At 53.1% G+C, this 16,431-nt stretch overlaps 8 protein-coding genes across 8 annotated transcripts; 2 read left to right on the top strand and 6 right to left on the bottom strand.

The window, feature by feature from the left end:
- Nucleotides 1-194: 194 nt before the first annotated feature.
- Nucleotides 195-1,977, bottom strand: BDW74DRAFT_181189 (uncharacterized protein; the record flags this gene model as incomplete). The annotated part of the gene is made up of 3 exons (XM_073729953.1): nucleotides 195-1,025; nucleotides 1,062-1,540; nucleotides 1,857-1,977. The coding sequence occupies 3 exons, from the start codon at nucleotides 1,975-1,977 to the stop codon at nucleotides 195-197; spliced, it is 1,431 nt and encodes a 476-aa protein (XP_073580759.1).
- Nucleotides 1,832-2,710, top strand: BDW74DRAFT_158945 (uncharacterized protein; the record flags this gene model as incomplete). The annotated part of the gene is made up of 1 exon (XM_073725394.1): nucleotides 1,832-2,710. A coding segment is annotated over exon 1 (235 nt), but the record flags the coding sequence as incomplete, so codon positions are not given.
- Nucleotides 2,711-3,480: 770 nt separating this feature from the next.
- On the top strand, nucleotides 3,481-4,797 carry BDW74DRAFT_169777 (uncharacterized protein; the record flags this gene model as incomplete). The annotated part of the gene is made up of 1 exon (XM_073727052.1): nucleotides 3,481-4,797. One exon carries the CDS (start codon nucleotides 3,481-3,483, stop codon nucleotides 4,795-4,797), a length of 1,317 nt encoding a protein of 438 aa, XP_073580757.1.
- A 300-nt stretch (nucleotides 4,798-5,097) lies between these two features.
- Nucleotides 5,098-6,132, bottom strand: BDW74DRAFT_181187 (nucleotide-diphospho-sugar transferase; the record flags this gene model as incomplete). Its single annotated transcript, XM_073729952.1, has 3 exons — nucleotides 5,098-5,784; nucleotides 5,918-5,995; nucleotides 6,058-6,132. The coding sequence occupies 3 exons, from the start codon at nucleotides 6,130-6,132 to the stop codon at nucleotides 5,098-5,100; spliced, it is 840 nt and encodes a 279-aa protein (XP_073580756.1).
- Nucleotides 6,133-7,321: 1,189 nt separating this feature from the next.
- On the bottom strand, nucleotides 7,322-7,665 carry BDW74DRAFT_181186 (uncharacterized protein; the record flags this gene model as incomplete). The annotated part of the gene is made up of 3 exons (XM_073729951.1): nucleotides 7,322-7,338; nucleotides 7,398-7,581; nucleotides 7,651-7,665. 3 exons carry the CDS (start codon nucleotides 7,663-7,665, stop codon nucleotides 7,322-7,324), a joined length of 216 nt encoding a protein of 71 aa, XP_073580755.1.
- Nucleotides 7,666-8,471: 806 nt separating this feature from the next.
- On the bottom strand, nucleotides 8,472-10,564 carry BDW74DRAFT_181185 (Zn(II)2Cys6 transcription factor; the record flags this gene model as incomplete). The annotated part of the gene is made up of 5 exons (XM_073729950.1): nucleotides 8,472-8,708; nucleotides 8,779-9,092; nucleotides 9,161-9,456; nucleotides 9,523-9,655; nucleotides 9,727-10,564. 5 exons carry the CDS (start codon nucleotides 10,562-10,564, stop codon nucleotides 8,472-8,474), a joined length of 1,818 nt encoding a protein of 605 aa, XP_073580754.1.
- A 1,001-nt stretch (nucleotides 10,565-11,565) lies between these two features.
- On the bottom strand, nucleotides 11,566-12,399 carry BDW74DRAFT_169774 (uncharacterized protein; the record flags this gene model as incomplete). Its single annotated transcript, XM_073727051.1, has 1 exon — nucleotides 11,566-12,399. The coding sequence occupies one exon, from the start codon at nucleotides 12,397-12,399 to the stop codon at nucleotides 11,566-11,568; it is 834 nt and encodes a 277-aa protein (XP_073580753.1).
- A 609-nt stretch (nucleotides 12,400-13,008) lies between these two features.
- BDW74DRAFT_181183 (uncharacterized protein) lies at nucleotides 13,009-14,954 on the bottom strand (the record flags this gene model as incomplete). The annotated part of the gene is made up of 7 exons (XM_073729949.1): nucleotides 13,009-13,168; nucleotides 13,231-13,394; nucleotides 13,469-13,594; nucleotides 13,661-13,954; nucleotides 14,019-14,253; nucleotides 14,326-14,638; nucleotides 14,720-14,954. The coding sequence occupies 7 exons, from the start codon at nucleotides 14,952-14,954 to the stop codon at nucleotides 13,009-13,011; spliced, it is 1,527 nt and encodes a 508-aa protein (XP_073580752.1).
- Between the last annotated feature and the right edge of the window lie 1,477 nt (nucleotides 14,955-16,431).

Below are 16,431 nucleotides of genomic sequence, written 5' to 3'. Positions count from 1 at the left end.
ATTCCCCAGCTACCTAACCTTGGAACTGTATGTCTCATAACTGCAATGATTGAAACCTTCATACCCTAGTGGCTGGATTCGATCCCACCGCGCTGATTAGGGTTCCTATGGTAGCGCCGTACAGAAACCTCAGCTGCTCAAAGACGCTTGAGAGTGTACCCAACCTCAACATCGCGAATGCGATTTGCAACCACTCAGTCGGGGTCCAGGCTCTGCGACAGGCCATAGTGGTCTTTGAAGCCCTTAGCCAATGACAGACGCCAGAGAGCCTCCTTGGGTGAACGGTGCAGGTTTGTGACATTCAGGTCAAGCCAGGCATAGCACAGCCCGGTCGCATCGCTTACCGTATGATCCAGAAACTGGCCTACGGCCCAGATGTCGAAGAGTGAGGTAGGGGTTCCGGCGGGGAGCAGCTCGACGCGGAACCTGAAGTTGACTGGCGGAGTCGGGAAGAGGGTCTCCGTAATCGAGGCAAGTATTGCGGAGGGCCTGGGCCGGGGGGCATCGTTTGCTGTGTCGATATGGAAGGTCGGATCAACGCTGCTGTCGACCAGTATTTTGACGATGGCGCTGTAGCCGAAGACGATTGCTGCGTAGAGGACGAGTTTGATTTGTTCGTTGTCCTTCGGGGGTGCGAGGGGTGTGTTTGGGAAAATGCCTGCGCCGTGATCGAGGAGCAGCGAGATGACCTGGAGGTCGTTGTCGTTGAGAGCGACCGAGAAGGGGGAGAGCTGATACTTCGTTAGATTCGGGCTCGCGACGTGATCTAGGAGTACCTTGATGACTTGCAGGCGTTCTCCCTCTCCTCCCCAGCGTGTTTTGCTGGAGCGCAGCACCTTGCCCAAGGGAGTGCCGTAGCGGGTGTCTTCAAAAACGAGGTCATAGTTGAATCTCCATGAGACAACGCGACTGCGACTGAGGTTGACGTCGAAGCCATCACTTGAGATGATGCATGTGGCGGAGTTCGCCGAGCCGCTGATGACCGCCGAGTTGAACGCGCCAGTCAGGACCTCTTTGCAGTCGTACTTGGTGGTGTCGTAGTTGTTCAGAATTCAGCGGACTTTGTCGGCTCTGTTCGAGGATGCGGCGTTCTGCAACGCGTTGCGCAAGGTGAATCTCCCATCTTGCTCTGACGCTGCGTCTGCAAACATGAACCACACTGCCAGAATAAATGTATCCCATCTGAGCTCGTGCCTACGTTGAAGCGTGAGTCTCTCACCATCATCTGGGTACACAGTCGGAAAGATTTGGGGTGTCACGAAAGGCAATAGTTCCTTTGCGACTTCTGTGTTTCCTGATTTGAGTGCGATGTTGAACACGTCAATGCCAAACCGGCCAGAGTAAAAAGTGTCCCCTTTGGTACATCTTGCAAGTACCCGAGATAATCCAATAACATCTGCGTGCTTCACAGCGTGCACAGCAAGAAGCGTACGCAGTGTTTCGTCAGTTGACTCCATGCACCACAACGGTTTCCAAAGCCGCGTACTGGTACTAGGAGGCGCGTTGGGATCATTCGCAATAGCACTGACAAAGGCCGGGTCTACCCTCTCTCAGGGACCATGCGCAATAGTATCCACAAGCTTCAGAGCTGTGGTCTTGCGCTCGGTTGGCTCGACAAGGCTCAGCAGCTCTTCCATGACCACAGTGTAAGGGCTTGGCTTGTAGCCATGTCCAGTACGAAGTTCGTTGAGGAGTTTCTCCTTCAAGCTGTTTGAAAGATGGCGCTATGAGTCGGGTTGACTGTTGATACGGACACAAATGTTCTTGTTGATTTCTTCTTCAAAGACATCTACATATAGAGGAATCGAATAGTTGGGCAGTGTCAAAAGATGGAAAAGAGCGAGAGGGACACTTACTGCAAACTCCACGTAGGGTCAGCGAGTCTTTGATGCTAAGTGACATAACGGACTGGGCGATGATCTGTCTGAAAATCTCGCGGGGGAAGCGGGCGACGAGAGGGGGTTGCTCTTGAGACATGCTGCTTGGATGATGATGAGGTAGCTAGAAATGCCTTATAGTAAATGCGTAAAGAGGATAGACTCAGGGTTGTAATGATGATAGGTAAAAGGGATGATGAAGCGGGAAAGGTTGGAAATTATCAATTGAAAAGAAGGGGAATAATATAATCGTGCGCGAGGAGTTCGGGACTTTGAAGACAGAAAGCCTGGAAGCCACGGTGACTGCCAGCGTGAAGTGATCATTGCTCCTTCCCTGAGTTAGGGTTGATGATGGCACATCATTCCTTCCTTCCTTCTCTATCATTGCTACCAAGGTGAATAGGAAGGTTTTTAGCGTAGCAGTGAAGACCACCTAGACTACTAATAACCATGATAGTTGGCACCGTCTGCTCTTTACCGTTCGAATGCTCTCAGCGAGACAAGCCGAAAAAGTCGAGGTCGAGGTCGAGGTTGAAGTCGAGTCTCTGGTCTAGATGATGAACTGTAAGATAAAACCAGGATCGGGCTTGACCAAACGACTGTGTAGATCTAAGAATCGTTCCTTACGCGCGTGCATACGTTTGAGTAGCAATGGACGTCAGGTTAGCGCAAGGTTGGACCCTTCTCGAAGTTTGGCTATAATACACAAAGTAACTCTTGGTATATACTGTTTGCAGGTGGTATTGCGGAAAGTGCATATTCGCTGGGCGGACAAGTTTACAACTGTGATTTAATCAATGCGGGACTATAATTCATTCTCGATCATGTGTGAGGCCTGAGAGAAGAAAGGTCCCTTGATCAGTATCTCCATGGCCCATATATCCATGATTCTCGGTTCAAGAGGCGTCCTTGCATTCAGAAATTCAAAAGAATGCTGGCATTGCGCGCTTGGTGATTCCCCTACCCGGTAAAAGGTTGAAGCGTTGGTCTGATCGAAGCCTACTGAACAATGTTGTCCTTGAATGTGGCAAGTCTTTTCAGACCATAGCCCAGCAGGCATTCTCGGTCATAAATACTCGTAGGAACGATTAAGAGTGCCGTCATGCATATTTTAACATCTTCTTGTGGGTTCTAGATCGACGAATACAGCTACTCGGAGAATTCGGGGAATCTGGCTAATATCTCCGAGGCTGAAAAGTTTTGACCCTCTGGCCAATAGCGTGATGAGCCCTTCCGACGATCCTCGGGGATGTCAATCTGACAGCTTATTACATTGGAGCTAAGACAATGATCGCTTATTCTTCTCGGAGCTGAGGCAGGGCTATCCATGTCCGAGAATCCTCGGAGTTACCCAGAGTAGGCATAGTCCCTCGGACATAGCGATCGGTTAATTCTCAAAAGAGACAGATGTCCGAGTCCGAGCAGTCCGAGTGAAGATCAAAAGCAAACAAAGACACCAGCAACTTGTTTAAATACTCGCCCCTATCTGGCTATCCCTGCCTCTCAACTGCAGTTCTGATTCCAATTCCAATCCGACCACCTGTCTGCAACGCCCTGCGCCAAAATGACCGACCTACAGCAGCACCACCAGCAGACGCACGAAATGCACGCGCACAGCCCTAACTCAAATCGCGACCAGGACCTGCAGCATACACCAAGAACATCCATAGAGCAGCTCTCGAAGGAAGAAGTCGCACCCTCAATTGGCCCCAGTCCGCCACCCAACGGCGGCCTAGTCGCCTGGCTGCATGTCGCAGCAGGCTTCATGCTCTTCTTCAACACCTGGGGCATGCTGAATACGTTCGGCGTCTTCCAAACGTACTACGAATCGGGCGCGCTCTTCACGCGCTCATCCTCCGATATCTCGTGGATCGGCTCAATCCAAGCATTCATGCTCCTCCTCGTCGGGTTCGTCACAGGACCGATCTACGACCGCGGCTATCTCCGCGCTTTACTTGTTACTGGCGCCTTCGGAATCGTCTTTGGCACAATGATGCTTAGTCTGTGCAAGGAGTACTGGCAGGTTCTGTTAGCACAAGGCTTTTGTGTCGGAATCGGTGCAGGATGCCTATTCGTCCCCTGCGTCTCCATTCTCCCAACATATTTCTCGAGTAAGCTCGGTGCAGCACTCGGTCTGGCAGTCTCGGGCTCTTCCCTCGGCGGAATCATCTACCCCATCATCCTCAATCGGCTTCTCGACCCGCTTGGTTTTGGCTGGTCCGTTCGAGTAATCGGCTTCATTGCCCTGGGAACCCTCCTCCTCCCCATCGCGATCATGAAGCAGCGCGTCAAACCGCCCAAGGCACGCGCGCTCGTCGACTGGACGGCGTTTACGGATATCTCGTTCATGACGCTCGTTGTTGCGGGCTTGATCGCCTTCATGGGCCTGTTCACGCTGCTCTTCTACATCTCATACGTTGCGTCTGCCCGGCATTTGACGTCCAACGATATGGCCTTTTACCTTGTTCCCATCCTCAACGCAGCCTCAGTCTTCGGCCGAACGATCCCGACGGCCATGGCTGATAAATTCGGGCCGTTTAACCTGATCGGCCCGTTCGCCGCGATGGTTGGTATCTTAATTCTCTGTATGATCGCCGTTGTCAACGAAGCTGGAATCATTGTGATAGCCGTGTTCAGTGGCTTCTTCAGCGGTGCGCTGATCGGTCTGCCGCCTCTACTCTTCGTTGCGCTCACAGAGGATAAATCTAAGATTGGGACGAGGATCGGGATGGGCTTTGGGCTGATAGCGTTTGGGGTGCTCGCGGGTGGCCCTGGGGCTGGTGATATCCTTGGTGATGATGTCGCTGACCTGAACTGGAATGGGGTTTGGATCTTTGGTGGTGTCAGCTGCCTGGTTTCGGCGGCGATTTTTGTTGTTCTGAGGGTTGCGAGGTTTGGGTTTAGATGGGTTAAGGCCTAACTTGGATCTGTTCTGGGTTGCTTTGCTTCGCCACATGTCATTTTCATCCAATATATTATAGATTGCTTTTCAATGGGCAAGATAGTTCGAGCATACTCAATTATAATCACTCCTCTCAACCCAAGAACGGTACCAGCTATACCTAAGTGGGGTTTAGTATGTACTACAGCCCTCACTCTACTCCTAACCCAACAATAGCAGCATCGCAGTTGCCTTACATTTGATATATGATAGCCCTTAATACAGCCCCAATGTAAAAGCCTGTCCTCAAACGTGGAAATCGAGTCATCTGCAATCGCATCAAATAATGCCCCTACAAACCCCCTCCCCATCGATCTCATAATCCTCATAAAATCCCATCCACATAACCCGATCCGCACATCGTGGCCGATCAGACAACACCACATCCTCCTCATCGCATCCCGGCAACGCCTCCTCCCATTGCTCCTTCGACCTAGACCTCCACGGCTTCGGCAACGGCCAATCACTAAAATGAAACAGATACGCGCGCGACACTTCGGCCATGACATTCCACTTCTGTACACCATCGGGATCATCAGAGAGATAAAGACTGTGATCGCTTTTTTGGAACTCTCCCGTGAGCAACGCGATCCGGCGATGCGGGAGGATCATCACAGTCTCAGAGAAGAGGTGGTTGAGAACCTCCATGTCGAAATCCCCCGAGGCCCGTGCCTCATCCATGATTCGGCTGAAGATGCGTTCGTTGAGCTTGATTAGCATCACATGTGATGCGAGGATCTGGCGTCCCATACTGCCGTTCTCCTCGGATGGCTCCAGCCAGTACGCGCGCGGGACTGCGACGGGTGTATTCGGGGCTAGGAAGTAGTGGTCCATTGCGTTTAGGATGAGGGCGTCCGAGTCGAAGGCCAGGACGCGCGTGTACTCTGTGAGATCGAAGGCGTAGAATTTCGTTAGGCTGTTGCGCCATGTTGCGTCCTCGGACGCGGTGGAGAGGATGGGCACCGCCTTCAGTCTGATGGTTCAGTGCTTCTTGCGGAGTTTGGTGAGCGCATGGTGTTCAGCGGTTTGGCTTGCCTATCAGATGTTGGTATGGGTCAGAATTGCGTCTGGGCAGGAAGGTTGGTAAGGAAGAATAAACCTCATTCCACTCTTCCGGGTGAATCAAGACGCGGTCGAAATGGGCGCCGAAGCGATCGAGGCGCGCGAAGTTGATGGCCTAGGACCATCTCATCTCTATTAGCTGCAAAGTATTCAGCTTACGTGGATGTCCTTTCCTACCGCGTTGCACAGGTACTCAAGATCATTCGCATATTGCACGTATACGAACCGGGTTCCATCTGTTCTGTCGTCCATGACGGGATCACGCCGCCGAATGGCGCCTCTGTTGATAACTCCCCGCGCCGAGCGGCGAGATGTACGCCGGTAAAGACAAACAGCAGGACGAATAGCGCTGCCTTGCATATCGTAATAATCGTTCGCCTGGCGGAGAGCAGCATGGATGGTAGGAGCACCTGATAGAATTGGGGCTTCCCCTGCCCTGAGACACGGTGCAATACCATACCTATCCACATATAGATAGATGACGGAAAGTCATGATAGACTAGAGGGCGTTACTCACGTAATAGGGCAGCACCTGAAGCGAGAAAAACCTCGGCAGCAGTATATCGACCCATGCCTGTCTTAAAACGCGTCAGCTTTTCGGGCTCACTGCGGCATATATCCAAGTCAATAACCACATCTCACAGACAGAACAACATGTCTCTCACCGGTAAGGTGAACGCGATCGAAGGTGGCGCCAGCGGAATCGTCCTCGCGACCGCAAGTGCATCGCCTACCGCGGAGACATTCATGGTGCCTCAGGTCGATGTCTTAAAAACAAGAAGCAAGTGGAGCCCTGAGTCGCGGAGCTCAAGGCGCGGTTCGGTCAAGTACATGGGGCAGCCAACATCGCCGGACTTGGTGGGGTGACCACGGGGTCAAGAACGTTGCGGAGCATGATGCAGGGACGCTTTGATCGAATTGGCTGTGCGTCCGACGCATCATTTGATGATCCCATTATGTTTCGCCGCCAGGACCGCTGAGGAAGTGGCCAAGGTAATCGATTGTCTTTCTCCTGGGTCCGGACAACTCTTTTGTCAGTGGAACCTGCTACTCGGTCGATGTGGCTTAGATATGAATCCCTTTTTTTGGGCCGCCTTTCTGATGGTCAGGGAAAGGACGGAACGAAGAATAGGCAATAGGGACAGTTTTCCGAGGGCAGGGTTCCGGGCGCTTCTACGCTAGACATCGCTTAACGATATACTAAGCTCGAGTGGATGGGTTTGTCGCTAGTAGATCTTCATTGACAGGTGTAATGGAGACTAAAGACACGACCGTAAAACAAACTAAGCGTGGATATCATCGTTTCATAATCATAAGAAATATAAGCACGCGCTGTTGCATCGCATGAATCGAAACCAAAGTCCGTTCATCAAAGTCCATCGTTCGTCATCCCCTGTTGATCACTCCGCAGTGGAGGAAATGCATCGACGATCGAGATCATCTAGTGCTTAGCGGCCTCTGCGAGCATAGTCAGTAACATATTCTTGGCCCGAGATGGAATCAATGTCGAAACTTACCCTTGTGGACATCAGCCTGAGCGTCGTGGACCTTCTCGTCCTTCTTGTCAAAGAGAGCGTCCTTGGCGGCGGTGGCACGGGTGCTGACATCAACGTTGCTGTCCTTGGCGACGTCCTTGTTGACCTCCTTAGAGGCAGCGGCTCCAGCGCCCTGGACGGTCTCGCTGACGTAGTTGGCAACGTTCTAGAAGCAGCTGTTAGGCCCGTGCTGGGAAGAAGAAAGTGGAAGAATAGAGAGGGAAGAGTATCGTACCTTGACGGTCTCCATTGTGGTAGTTGTAAAGAGAAGAGTTTGGAGTTGGTTTGGTTGAAGTTGGTTGTGGTTGTGGAAGTGTTGTATTGTCTGAGCAGGGGAAGTAGATTGAATGGGGAAGAGAGATCCTGAGCGGGGAAGAAAAGGCCTTTTATAACTTTGCTCCTGCCCTCCGGCCTTGGTTTGGATAAGGTTCGTCAGGGGCTAAAGGGGAAGGCACGACGTCATTACAGGGACAGCGAGAGAAGGCGAGAGATCGATCTGGGCCCAGTTTTCCCCAGAGAGGAACCAGCACATGATCGGCAGGCGGGAGCCGCTGACGTAGTGACGCAATGACACTAATGACGTCATTGATAGCATCCGGCCTCGGCTCCCGATGCCGGCTATTTCAGGCAGCAAGGCAATACGGCATTAACGTATCAATTTTCACCTGAGAATGATGAAGGTCAAGCCACGAACATGACTGTTGGCCTGATAGCAGTGACAGCAATGTCTTTAGCTGATCCATCTAGGTAGGTCTCTATGACTCTGTTGATATCATTATCCCCTGCTCTCGGACGACCGTTCGCGGCATCTGATAGCTCCGAGCCTTTGGCTTTTACAGCGTCCTGGCTACGGCTAAATTTATCGCTCATAGACTTAAGGCGCTTTATATATTTCGGCGCCGTTTACTTCCAGTTGCTGAGAATCTAGATTCGTGAGCAACATTGTTCTTACCACTACGCCGACATAACCAGCCTTGAAACGATTTTGGCTCCACGCCAATCCGGACCGTACTCCGGTCTCGGACTTAGTAGTCTATTCAACCTCTATCCCACTCTCTATGTACTAGGAGGTAAAGGCTGAAACTCTAGATTCCTCCTTAGACCTGCTTGCTCAATCGCCGCCCGTACCGTCGCAAGCCTCTGCGCCGCAACACGCTGGTACTGCAACTCCTCCATACATCGCACGCCTATTTCAATGCTCTCCCAGACGGCGGAGACATTATTGTGCCAGGCGCCGTATGCGATTAGCGAGGTGCAGGCTGCTTCGAGGAAGAATGAGTGCATGGGGAGGTCCTGCACGCGAATTAGTCCAAGCTCTCACTGTATTGATCCCCAGAGAGGGCATGGAGAACGAGGTGCTTACCTTCGCCCCCGAACAACCCTGCCGTAGCTCCCAGGTCGTCGAGATGATCTTCTTCGCCGAGGCGAGAATACACTCGCTCGCAGAGACGAGTTTCGCGTTTTCATTTGTCGTCCTGCTGGGTTGTGGGCGGGAATTGGTACTCGTCGAAGTCGCGGTGGTCATTGCTAGCGCTGTCGATGGCAATCCTATGCCCAAACCCCCGCCCGAACCCGAAGCCTGCGATGCCGGCGACGCCGCTCGATTAAGCGCGGAATTCTGATGTCCCATATACAGAAGCAACGGCTTCATGTTTGTGAGGACGGTGTACTCGTATACTTCACGCAAACCTCGTCAGCTTCGTCCGTCCAAGACAATGGGTGGCGCAATCAAGCGCGTGACTCACAAACAACATTCAAGCTCATCGTATCCTTCGTATCCCATGGCCGATGCGGCTCCGTCTGCTCCATCCGCAGCAGCGGCTCATACTCCTCCCAGTAAGCCTTTAGCTTCGCCTGCGTCGTCCAGATGGAGTGCCAGAGCTCGTCGAAGTTCGTCGCGGGGTTATTCTGCGCGCGGAGGGAGGGGCACACGATCGCGAAGAGGCCCGTGAAGTACTTTGAGTCTGTTGATTCGTTCTCGTGCGAGACTTGGATGCCGGGGCTTAGGATTGGAGGGCGGCCGAGGGAGATGCAGATGAACCTGGACCACAGCAACTGTTAGTGAGGCTGTTTGTGGGAGACGGGTCGTTGAAAGGGATAAGCAGACCCCTCAAGCCCAACAAGAATCCGAATGAGCTTCTCAACTTCCGGCGCGCGCGGCTCGAGGTGGAAGCCCGCTGCGTAGATTTTGCTTGCGGTCGGTCCGAGGAGGGCGTATGCTCGGTCGAAGTTACCGATTTCTCGGTAGTACTGGATGTATTCCACCAACCTATGTTAGCTGATGCCGAGTCCCACAGTTGTGCTGGGTAACTTATCATGAGGATATTCATCTGCAGGTCCAGCGTATCTGCAAGGCTCGATCCAGCCGACAAAAACAGATCACTTTCCTGCACCAGCATATCCGACAGCTCCTCCTGCGCCGTCGCTAACGACCCCATCGCCAGCTGATAAAGCAAGATAGGATACAGCGTCGGCGGGGGCGTGTTATGGCTGAAAGCCGCACAAGCGCTCGCAAACAGCGCACCGAGCTGGGCGGGCGACTGCATCGGCAGAATCGACCACGCGGTGCCAACATAGCGATTCAGAAAGAACTGGAGTAGCTGATTCGGGATGGTCGTAAGACATAGCGGCGGCGCAAGCGAGAGCCCAAGGGTCGGGTTGACGGTGTACGGCTGATAATACGGCAGCGGGTTCAGTTTAAGCGCCATCACATCATGGTTCATCGGCAAGAATAGCGGGAGGTCGGCAGGCACGAGGCTGCTCGGGCTCGGGCTGCAGGCGCTACTGACCTCGATGGAGATAGAAAAGTCGTCGCGGTGCGCCTTAGTCGACAGCAGGTGCAGCAGCGCGACCGTCGACGTCGGCCCATACACCGCCGTCCGCCCCGTCACGCGGTCTGTAATCCGCACCGGCCGCAGTGCCGTCTGGATGATGTCGAAGTCGTCTTCTCGTAGTCGTCTTTGCTGGATCTTCTGGCGGCGCTGGCGTGCCACGGTCCGTACCGTGCAGGGCAGCGATAAGCGGGCGCAGCGCTCGCACGGCGACTGTCCGTTGCATTTGATCTTTTGCTGTCGGCAGCCCTCGCAGGCTTTGACGATGTGTCGTCGCGGCTGGGAGAGGACGAGATCTCCCGACGATTGGCTGGCCATGTTGTGCTTGAGGTTCGTAGAGTTGATGGTATTTCCGAGGTGGGGATTGCGTAAGGCGACGAGTCGCGCGATGGGGGGTACGTAAGCCCCTGGAGGCTAGCGGTTTGGGCTTTATTGCGGCTTTGGGGCTACAAGGCGTAGTTTAAGATCCCCGCAGATTGAGTTATATTAACCCTTGGCTCGGAACCTGCTGTGGTTGGTGAAGTTTCAGATTCAGGAGAATTCATTCTGGTGCTGCCTGCAATTTCAGGACAAAACGCCCACGTGCTGCCTGCCAAGACAGCGCCAAGCCTGGGGATGACGAATTCAGTGGCTCTAGACGCGTCACGTGGGTTCGCCTCTTGGATAATGTAGGGCTATGCGGGGAGATGTTGTATAGAGAAACAGAATATCTCCAGGCGTATGATGCAGTCTAGGAGCAACTCAAGGACGGTATCTGAATAAATCTCCTATAAGGTTTGTGTCGCCTCCAGCCACGGGAACAACGAATGGAATAAAGCAAACGACGAAGACCGTTAAATATATTTGCGGCAACTAGGTTTGCAATCCTTCTGGATGCAGTACCATGAAAAATAATCAATCCTACTTGGTGTAATGGCCAGCTGTAGGAAAGCAACACCAACTCATCCCGTGCCAGGTTAACAAAATGTTTTCGAAACATTTGAACAGTCAAGTACTGTCTCTATGATAATGCAGTCACCTCCATACACATCTTGCCCAACTGCTTTTGAACAACTCTGCACTAAATTACTCATGTGCTGAATGGTGATGCCTCAGGTGAGTACTAGGTAGAGCATGGACTGAGCTTAATAGTAGACTTACGTGGGATCAGTGGTATCAAGATCTTCCTTAGATAGGTGGCGTTTGCTCCGGCATAAATGCAACGCAACAATATTGTACATGAGAAGAGACAGCCTAGAAACCACAACAAACAAAGAATCGCCAAGGACCTCTATAATCATCCATGATGCCCGTGAATCTACTCAAACCCAAATCCCTGTCTATCCAAGGGCCCCCTCACGCGATCCCGCCCATCCATCCATCCCTCCATCCGCATTCCACTCCACCGCAAACTGACTCCAGGGCTTGCGTCCAACTTTCAAATGGACGTTATGGTGCCTGCTGAGGACTTCATCGAAGGCCTTGATGTTCTCCTCGTGGTCCTCCTGACTCTCATCCCAAGTCTCATAACGCGAAACCCCCCTCATCGGCAGACACGGCTTGATATCCTCATGCACAGCCGGATCCGCATATCCAACCGCCATACCGACGAGACCGAAGGTCCGCGGGGGCAGATAGAGTAACCCAGCAAGTTGTTCCGCCTTATTCCTCACGCTCCCGACCATACAGATCCCTAGACCTAACGCCTCAGCAGCAATAGCAACATTCTGCGCTGCGATGGCCGCGTCAACGGTAGCGGCGTGGAGCATATCGATTTTCCCGAGATGTCTGGCGGCCGTCCCGTATTGCTCTATCACAGTCGATAACCGATGCAAGTCCGTGCAGAGGATTAGGAATAGCGGTGCCTGCCGGATGAAATCTTGGTTGTCTGAGATGCGGGCGACAGCGTCCTTGTGCGACGGGTCTTGGATCGCGATCACGGACCAGGTCTGGAGCATGGAGAATGTGGACGCGCTCTGACCGGCGGCGCTTAAGGTCTGCAGTGTACCCACTGGCAATGGGGTAGGGAGGAATGAGCGGATCGAGCGGTGCGAGAGGATCGTTGAGAATGCTGGTGGGAGGGGTTGATGGAAAATGAAGTTTGATGAGAAGTCCCTGTACCGCTCTCCGATGAGACTCGGAAGGGGTTTGCGGGGTGCCGGTGGAGTGCTCATGGTTTGAAGATGCTTGATATGGTAATGATGCTGTTGCTGAGCCTGAAATTCCGGCTTCAAAAGTCTCGAACGCAAAGAAAGGCTCGCATTTATAACATATCCACCACAAGGTGGACGTCATATGCTAGAGACAGCAGACATTTCGGTCTCTGCTCCAAGCAGTAATTGTGATATTTTCCAATCATCTAGGCTATGCCGAATCGTCTAGGTAGGGCAAAAGAGGTGACGCGGGCCATGCGTAGATCTGGCATGCCTCCTCGGACACCATGCGAGCTCGCAAGCCGACGGACCTGATAACTTCGTCCGAGTCCATGGCTGAGATGGTCGTCACCCTAATATGATTGATGAAATGGTATTCAGTTATGTCAAGACGACGGTGTTGCGCACAATCATGGTGTGGCTTGAAACAGTTTTGGCGTGTCTTTGCACGGCATTGCTTGTTGATGTCTTTGCGTCACATTCCAGCGCAGAGAAAAGAAACTACGTGAGATACCATGCCACATTACAGATTCCATCGAACAGTAGGAGAATTCTAGACTTCTGTATAATACTTGCAATATTCACATGTCGAATAAAACCCAAACCCACAACCGTCATTCAATGTCCCATCTAGAGAACCCAAACCCTGGCCCTCGGCCCCGTCCCCCTATACGCCGCCGTAAAGCCATCGTAGATATCCATGTCCACAAGCTTCATTGTCTCGTCCAACGTAAAGTCGAACCGCGTCGTGAAGACCGCCAGTGCGAGGGTTAGCTCTGCGTAGGCCAGGCTACATATGCTTGTCAGTTCATTTACCTAACACTGAGAGCGGGAAATGAGGAAGTTGCTCACTTGATACCCAGGCACTGCCTCGCCCCCTTGGAAAATGTCACGAGATACTTCTCCAGCTGTTTAGCGTCACCCTGTAGCCAGCGCTCGGGTTTGAAGGAGCGGGCGTCGGAACCCCAGATCGACGGGTCCGAGTGTACTGCTGCTGCGGATATTCCTACGGTTGTCTAAGATTGTGTCCGTAATCAGCCTCTTTGATTTATATGGAAGCCATGAAGGGGATAAGCCGAGAAACACATACCCCAGGAGGAATGGCTTTTCCATCCACCACCAGTGGCGCTGCGCCGGATTCAGCTGGGGGTACGACACGAGGGAGTCGACCCGGTACGGCGTTCGCGAAGCGCAGGGCTTCCTTGACGACGGCAGTCTGCAAGCGGAAACAGGGTTAACAAAGTACCAAAAGCAAAAGGGTCCAAGAAAAGCTGGAACTCACGAGATACGGCAGTTTCTCAAGGGCCGTCAAATTGAAGTCCTCGGCCGCCTGCAAGTGCTGCTGGCGGATCTCGCGCTTCAGTTCGTCGTACACTTTGGGGTTCTTGCAGAGCTGGAAAATCGCAACGGAGAGCGTTGTTGCGGTTGTATCGGAGCCTGCAACGAGGATGTCGGTTGCTTCGGCCTTCATCTCGCCGTCGTTTAGGCCTACGAGGCCGTCGAATACGACTTCGCGGCTTTCGGACTTGCCGGTGGCTTTCAAAGACCGGAACTTCGTTACGGTGTCACTCACCGTCTGATAGAGTAACAAGGTAAGCCGAGTTTTTGAGCTGTGTGGAGGAATTGGACGTTATACGTACCATTACAAGACGCGCCATATGGGCGGACGGTCCACCGAGCGCGATTGTCACGGACAAGGGGAGGAGTCCCACTAGAAACCGGGTGACAGGGAGATACATGAATTCCCAGATGGACGTGGCTACGAGGTTGAAGGCCTGAAGGAAGTCGGTCTCGAACCCGGAGCCTCTGGCCTTGTCGGTTAGGTCGAAGGAGTTGCCGAACCCTATGTCTGTGATCAAGTCGACTGTCATGCATCTGAGGCACCATCAATATGTGTTAGTCCAATAGGAGTAAAAATTTCTCTTTGCCACTAATACTAGAACACACCTAATGGCATTGTAAATATTCATAGGCCCTTTGTCGCTGAGGCGGACAATCTGCAAGCAGAGCTTGTCCACGCGTTGGTACAGCAGGCCCTGCATGTTGCGGATTGAGCTCTTGGAGAAGAAGTTGTTCAGCATCTTGCGCCGCTGGCGGTGCAGTGTCCGGTCAGTCTCCACAAAGAGTGAATGGGGCGTTCCAAACGCCGCGTAGAAGTAGGCATCCTTTGCGTAGGCGTGGTCTTGCGAGTAGATGGTGTGGTAGAGGGAGGAGTCCTGGATGTGGAGTTCATTGGGGCTGATTCGGAGAGCGCGCGTATCTATTACGTATCAGAGGCATCGTGTAAGTATGCATTCAACGTTTTTAGGGCTCTTGACTGAGGGCGACGGGTATCACGCACTGTACTTGCGGTGCAACTCTTCGAAGACCTGATCGGCGCGGCCAGCCCTGCTGACCCGGTACAGCCACCATGTCGAGAGAGCGGCTAGGCGCGGGCCGGGGAAGGCAGCTAGAGGATGCAGATATAATAGGTAGAGGACATGGGCGAGGTAGCAGCCAAGGGCGCCGACGGCTAGGGTGCCCAGGTGTCCCCAGCCTAGAGAGAGCTCCTGCGAGAATAGTGCGAGAAACGACATGATTTCAAGTTGTTGCTTGGCTGTCAACCATTCCAACCAATGCGGACACTGGTTTTATAATGCCTTTTGCGGTCGGTATGGTAGTGGGCAGTGGCTGCTAGCGTTGTGGCGGGGCCGCGCCCTCGGCTGCTGGTGGTGGAGAGCCGCATACCTAGGCCAAAGACAAGCATCGCACTGCGCAGTGTATCAATCGGAGGAGCGTTACCGAGCAGGTACTGACTGTCAAGCTCATTCAATAAACCACAATCGTGGCTTTGTAACCCCTATGCTCTTTAGGTAGGAAGAAATCAAGCTTCTAACGCCCATCGAAGCATGCTCCCGTGCAGATATCGCAGGACCTCTGTCTCACTACTTAACCCTGTAGAAGCCAAATGGGTTCTATAATAGGTTCACTCGGGAGTCCAGTCGAAAAGAAAGACAACTGACACTCCTACTAGCCTGCCACATTGACAGGCACATAAGGCTGAGGAGAGCCAAACACAACATGACGCAGGCTGGGGTTTGTGCCGTTGCGAGGGGATCTGCAGTGAGAGAGCCGGTCGGCTCCACTTCTGCTTTGATCCATCCATTAGTGCAGGTTAGTAAGATGCACAAGTAGGTTGGCTTTATAAGGAGATCCGTGGGGATCCGCATCTCGGCGCCTCCCCCGCTACCTCCAGACTCTCGAGTCCAGACTCTAGACACCAGCAATGAGCACCTCACGGTTGGCCGGAAGGATCCGTCATAGCCCAGGAGCTCGAGACAGCCAGTTCAGGTGCTCCCAATGTCTGAACACATTTGGTCGTCGCGAACATTTGGACCGGCACCTGCAGAGCCACGGTGGCCTCAAGCCGTTTCCATGTTCCCTGTGTCCGAAGTCTTTCTCAAGAAGGTACGAACGACCTGCTCTTTCTATATTCTCCAGACTAAAGACAACCAGGGACTCGCTTCGACGCCATCTTCGAGTCCACGGGTCCGAGGCCGTTCTTTCCCACCGCGCCGACCGCACCTCTCGCGCTTGCCTGCTCTGCTCAAGGGAAAAACGCCGCTGCTCTGGAGGAACTCCCTGTGCTCGCTGCAAGAAGAGACAGCATGTCTGCACCTACAAGCAACTGGATGACAAGGTCAACACCCCGCTCCCAACACCTCGTTCGTCGTCCATGCTGGGCGGGGATTTCTCAACACCAACCCCGCTGCAATCGCCACCGCAGCCCCTTTGCTCAGTGAATGTGTCGGTGAATAACCTTGAGGATATGGTTCCTGAAGGAACTTCGGCCTCGACTGACCTTCTCCACGTCAGTGAAAGCTCCGCGGTATCCGGATTGGTGCTCCCTTCCACTGCGCTTCACGAGGAGGAAGCTGGACTACTCGTCGATTCCACCCTTGCATGGGAGGGACAAGACGCTCCGTACGATGCTTCTTTCCCCCTTTTGGACATGGGGTTCCTCTTCTCGTGGCCGCCTGGGGATACTGATGCCTTGTGCTCATTCGGACCTGG

The sequence above is a fragment of the Aspergillus multicolor genome (genome assembly GCF_047715735.1).
Source record: "Aspergillus multicolor strain CBS 133.54 unplaced genomic scaffold BDW74scaffold_26, whole genome shotgun sequence".
Classification (NCBI taxonomy): Eukaryota; Fungi; Ascomycota; class Eurotiomycetes; order Eurotiales; family Aspergillaceae; genus Aspergillus; species Aspergillus multicolor.
This window is presented reverse-complemented; position numbering and strand designations above follow the sequence as displayed.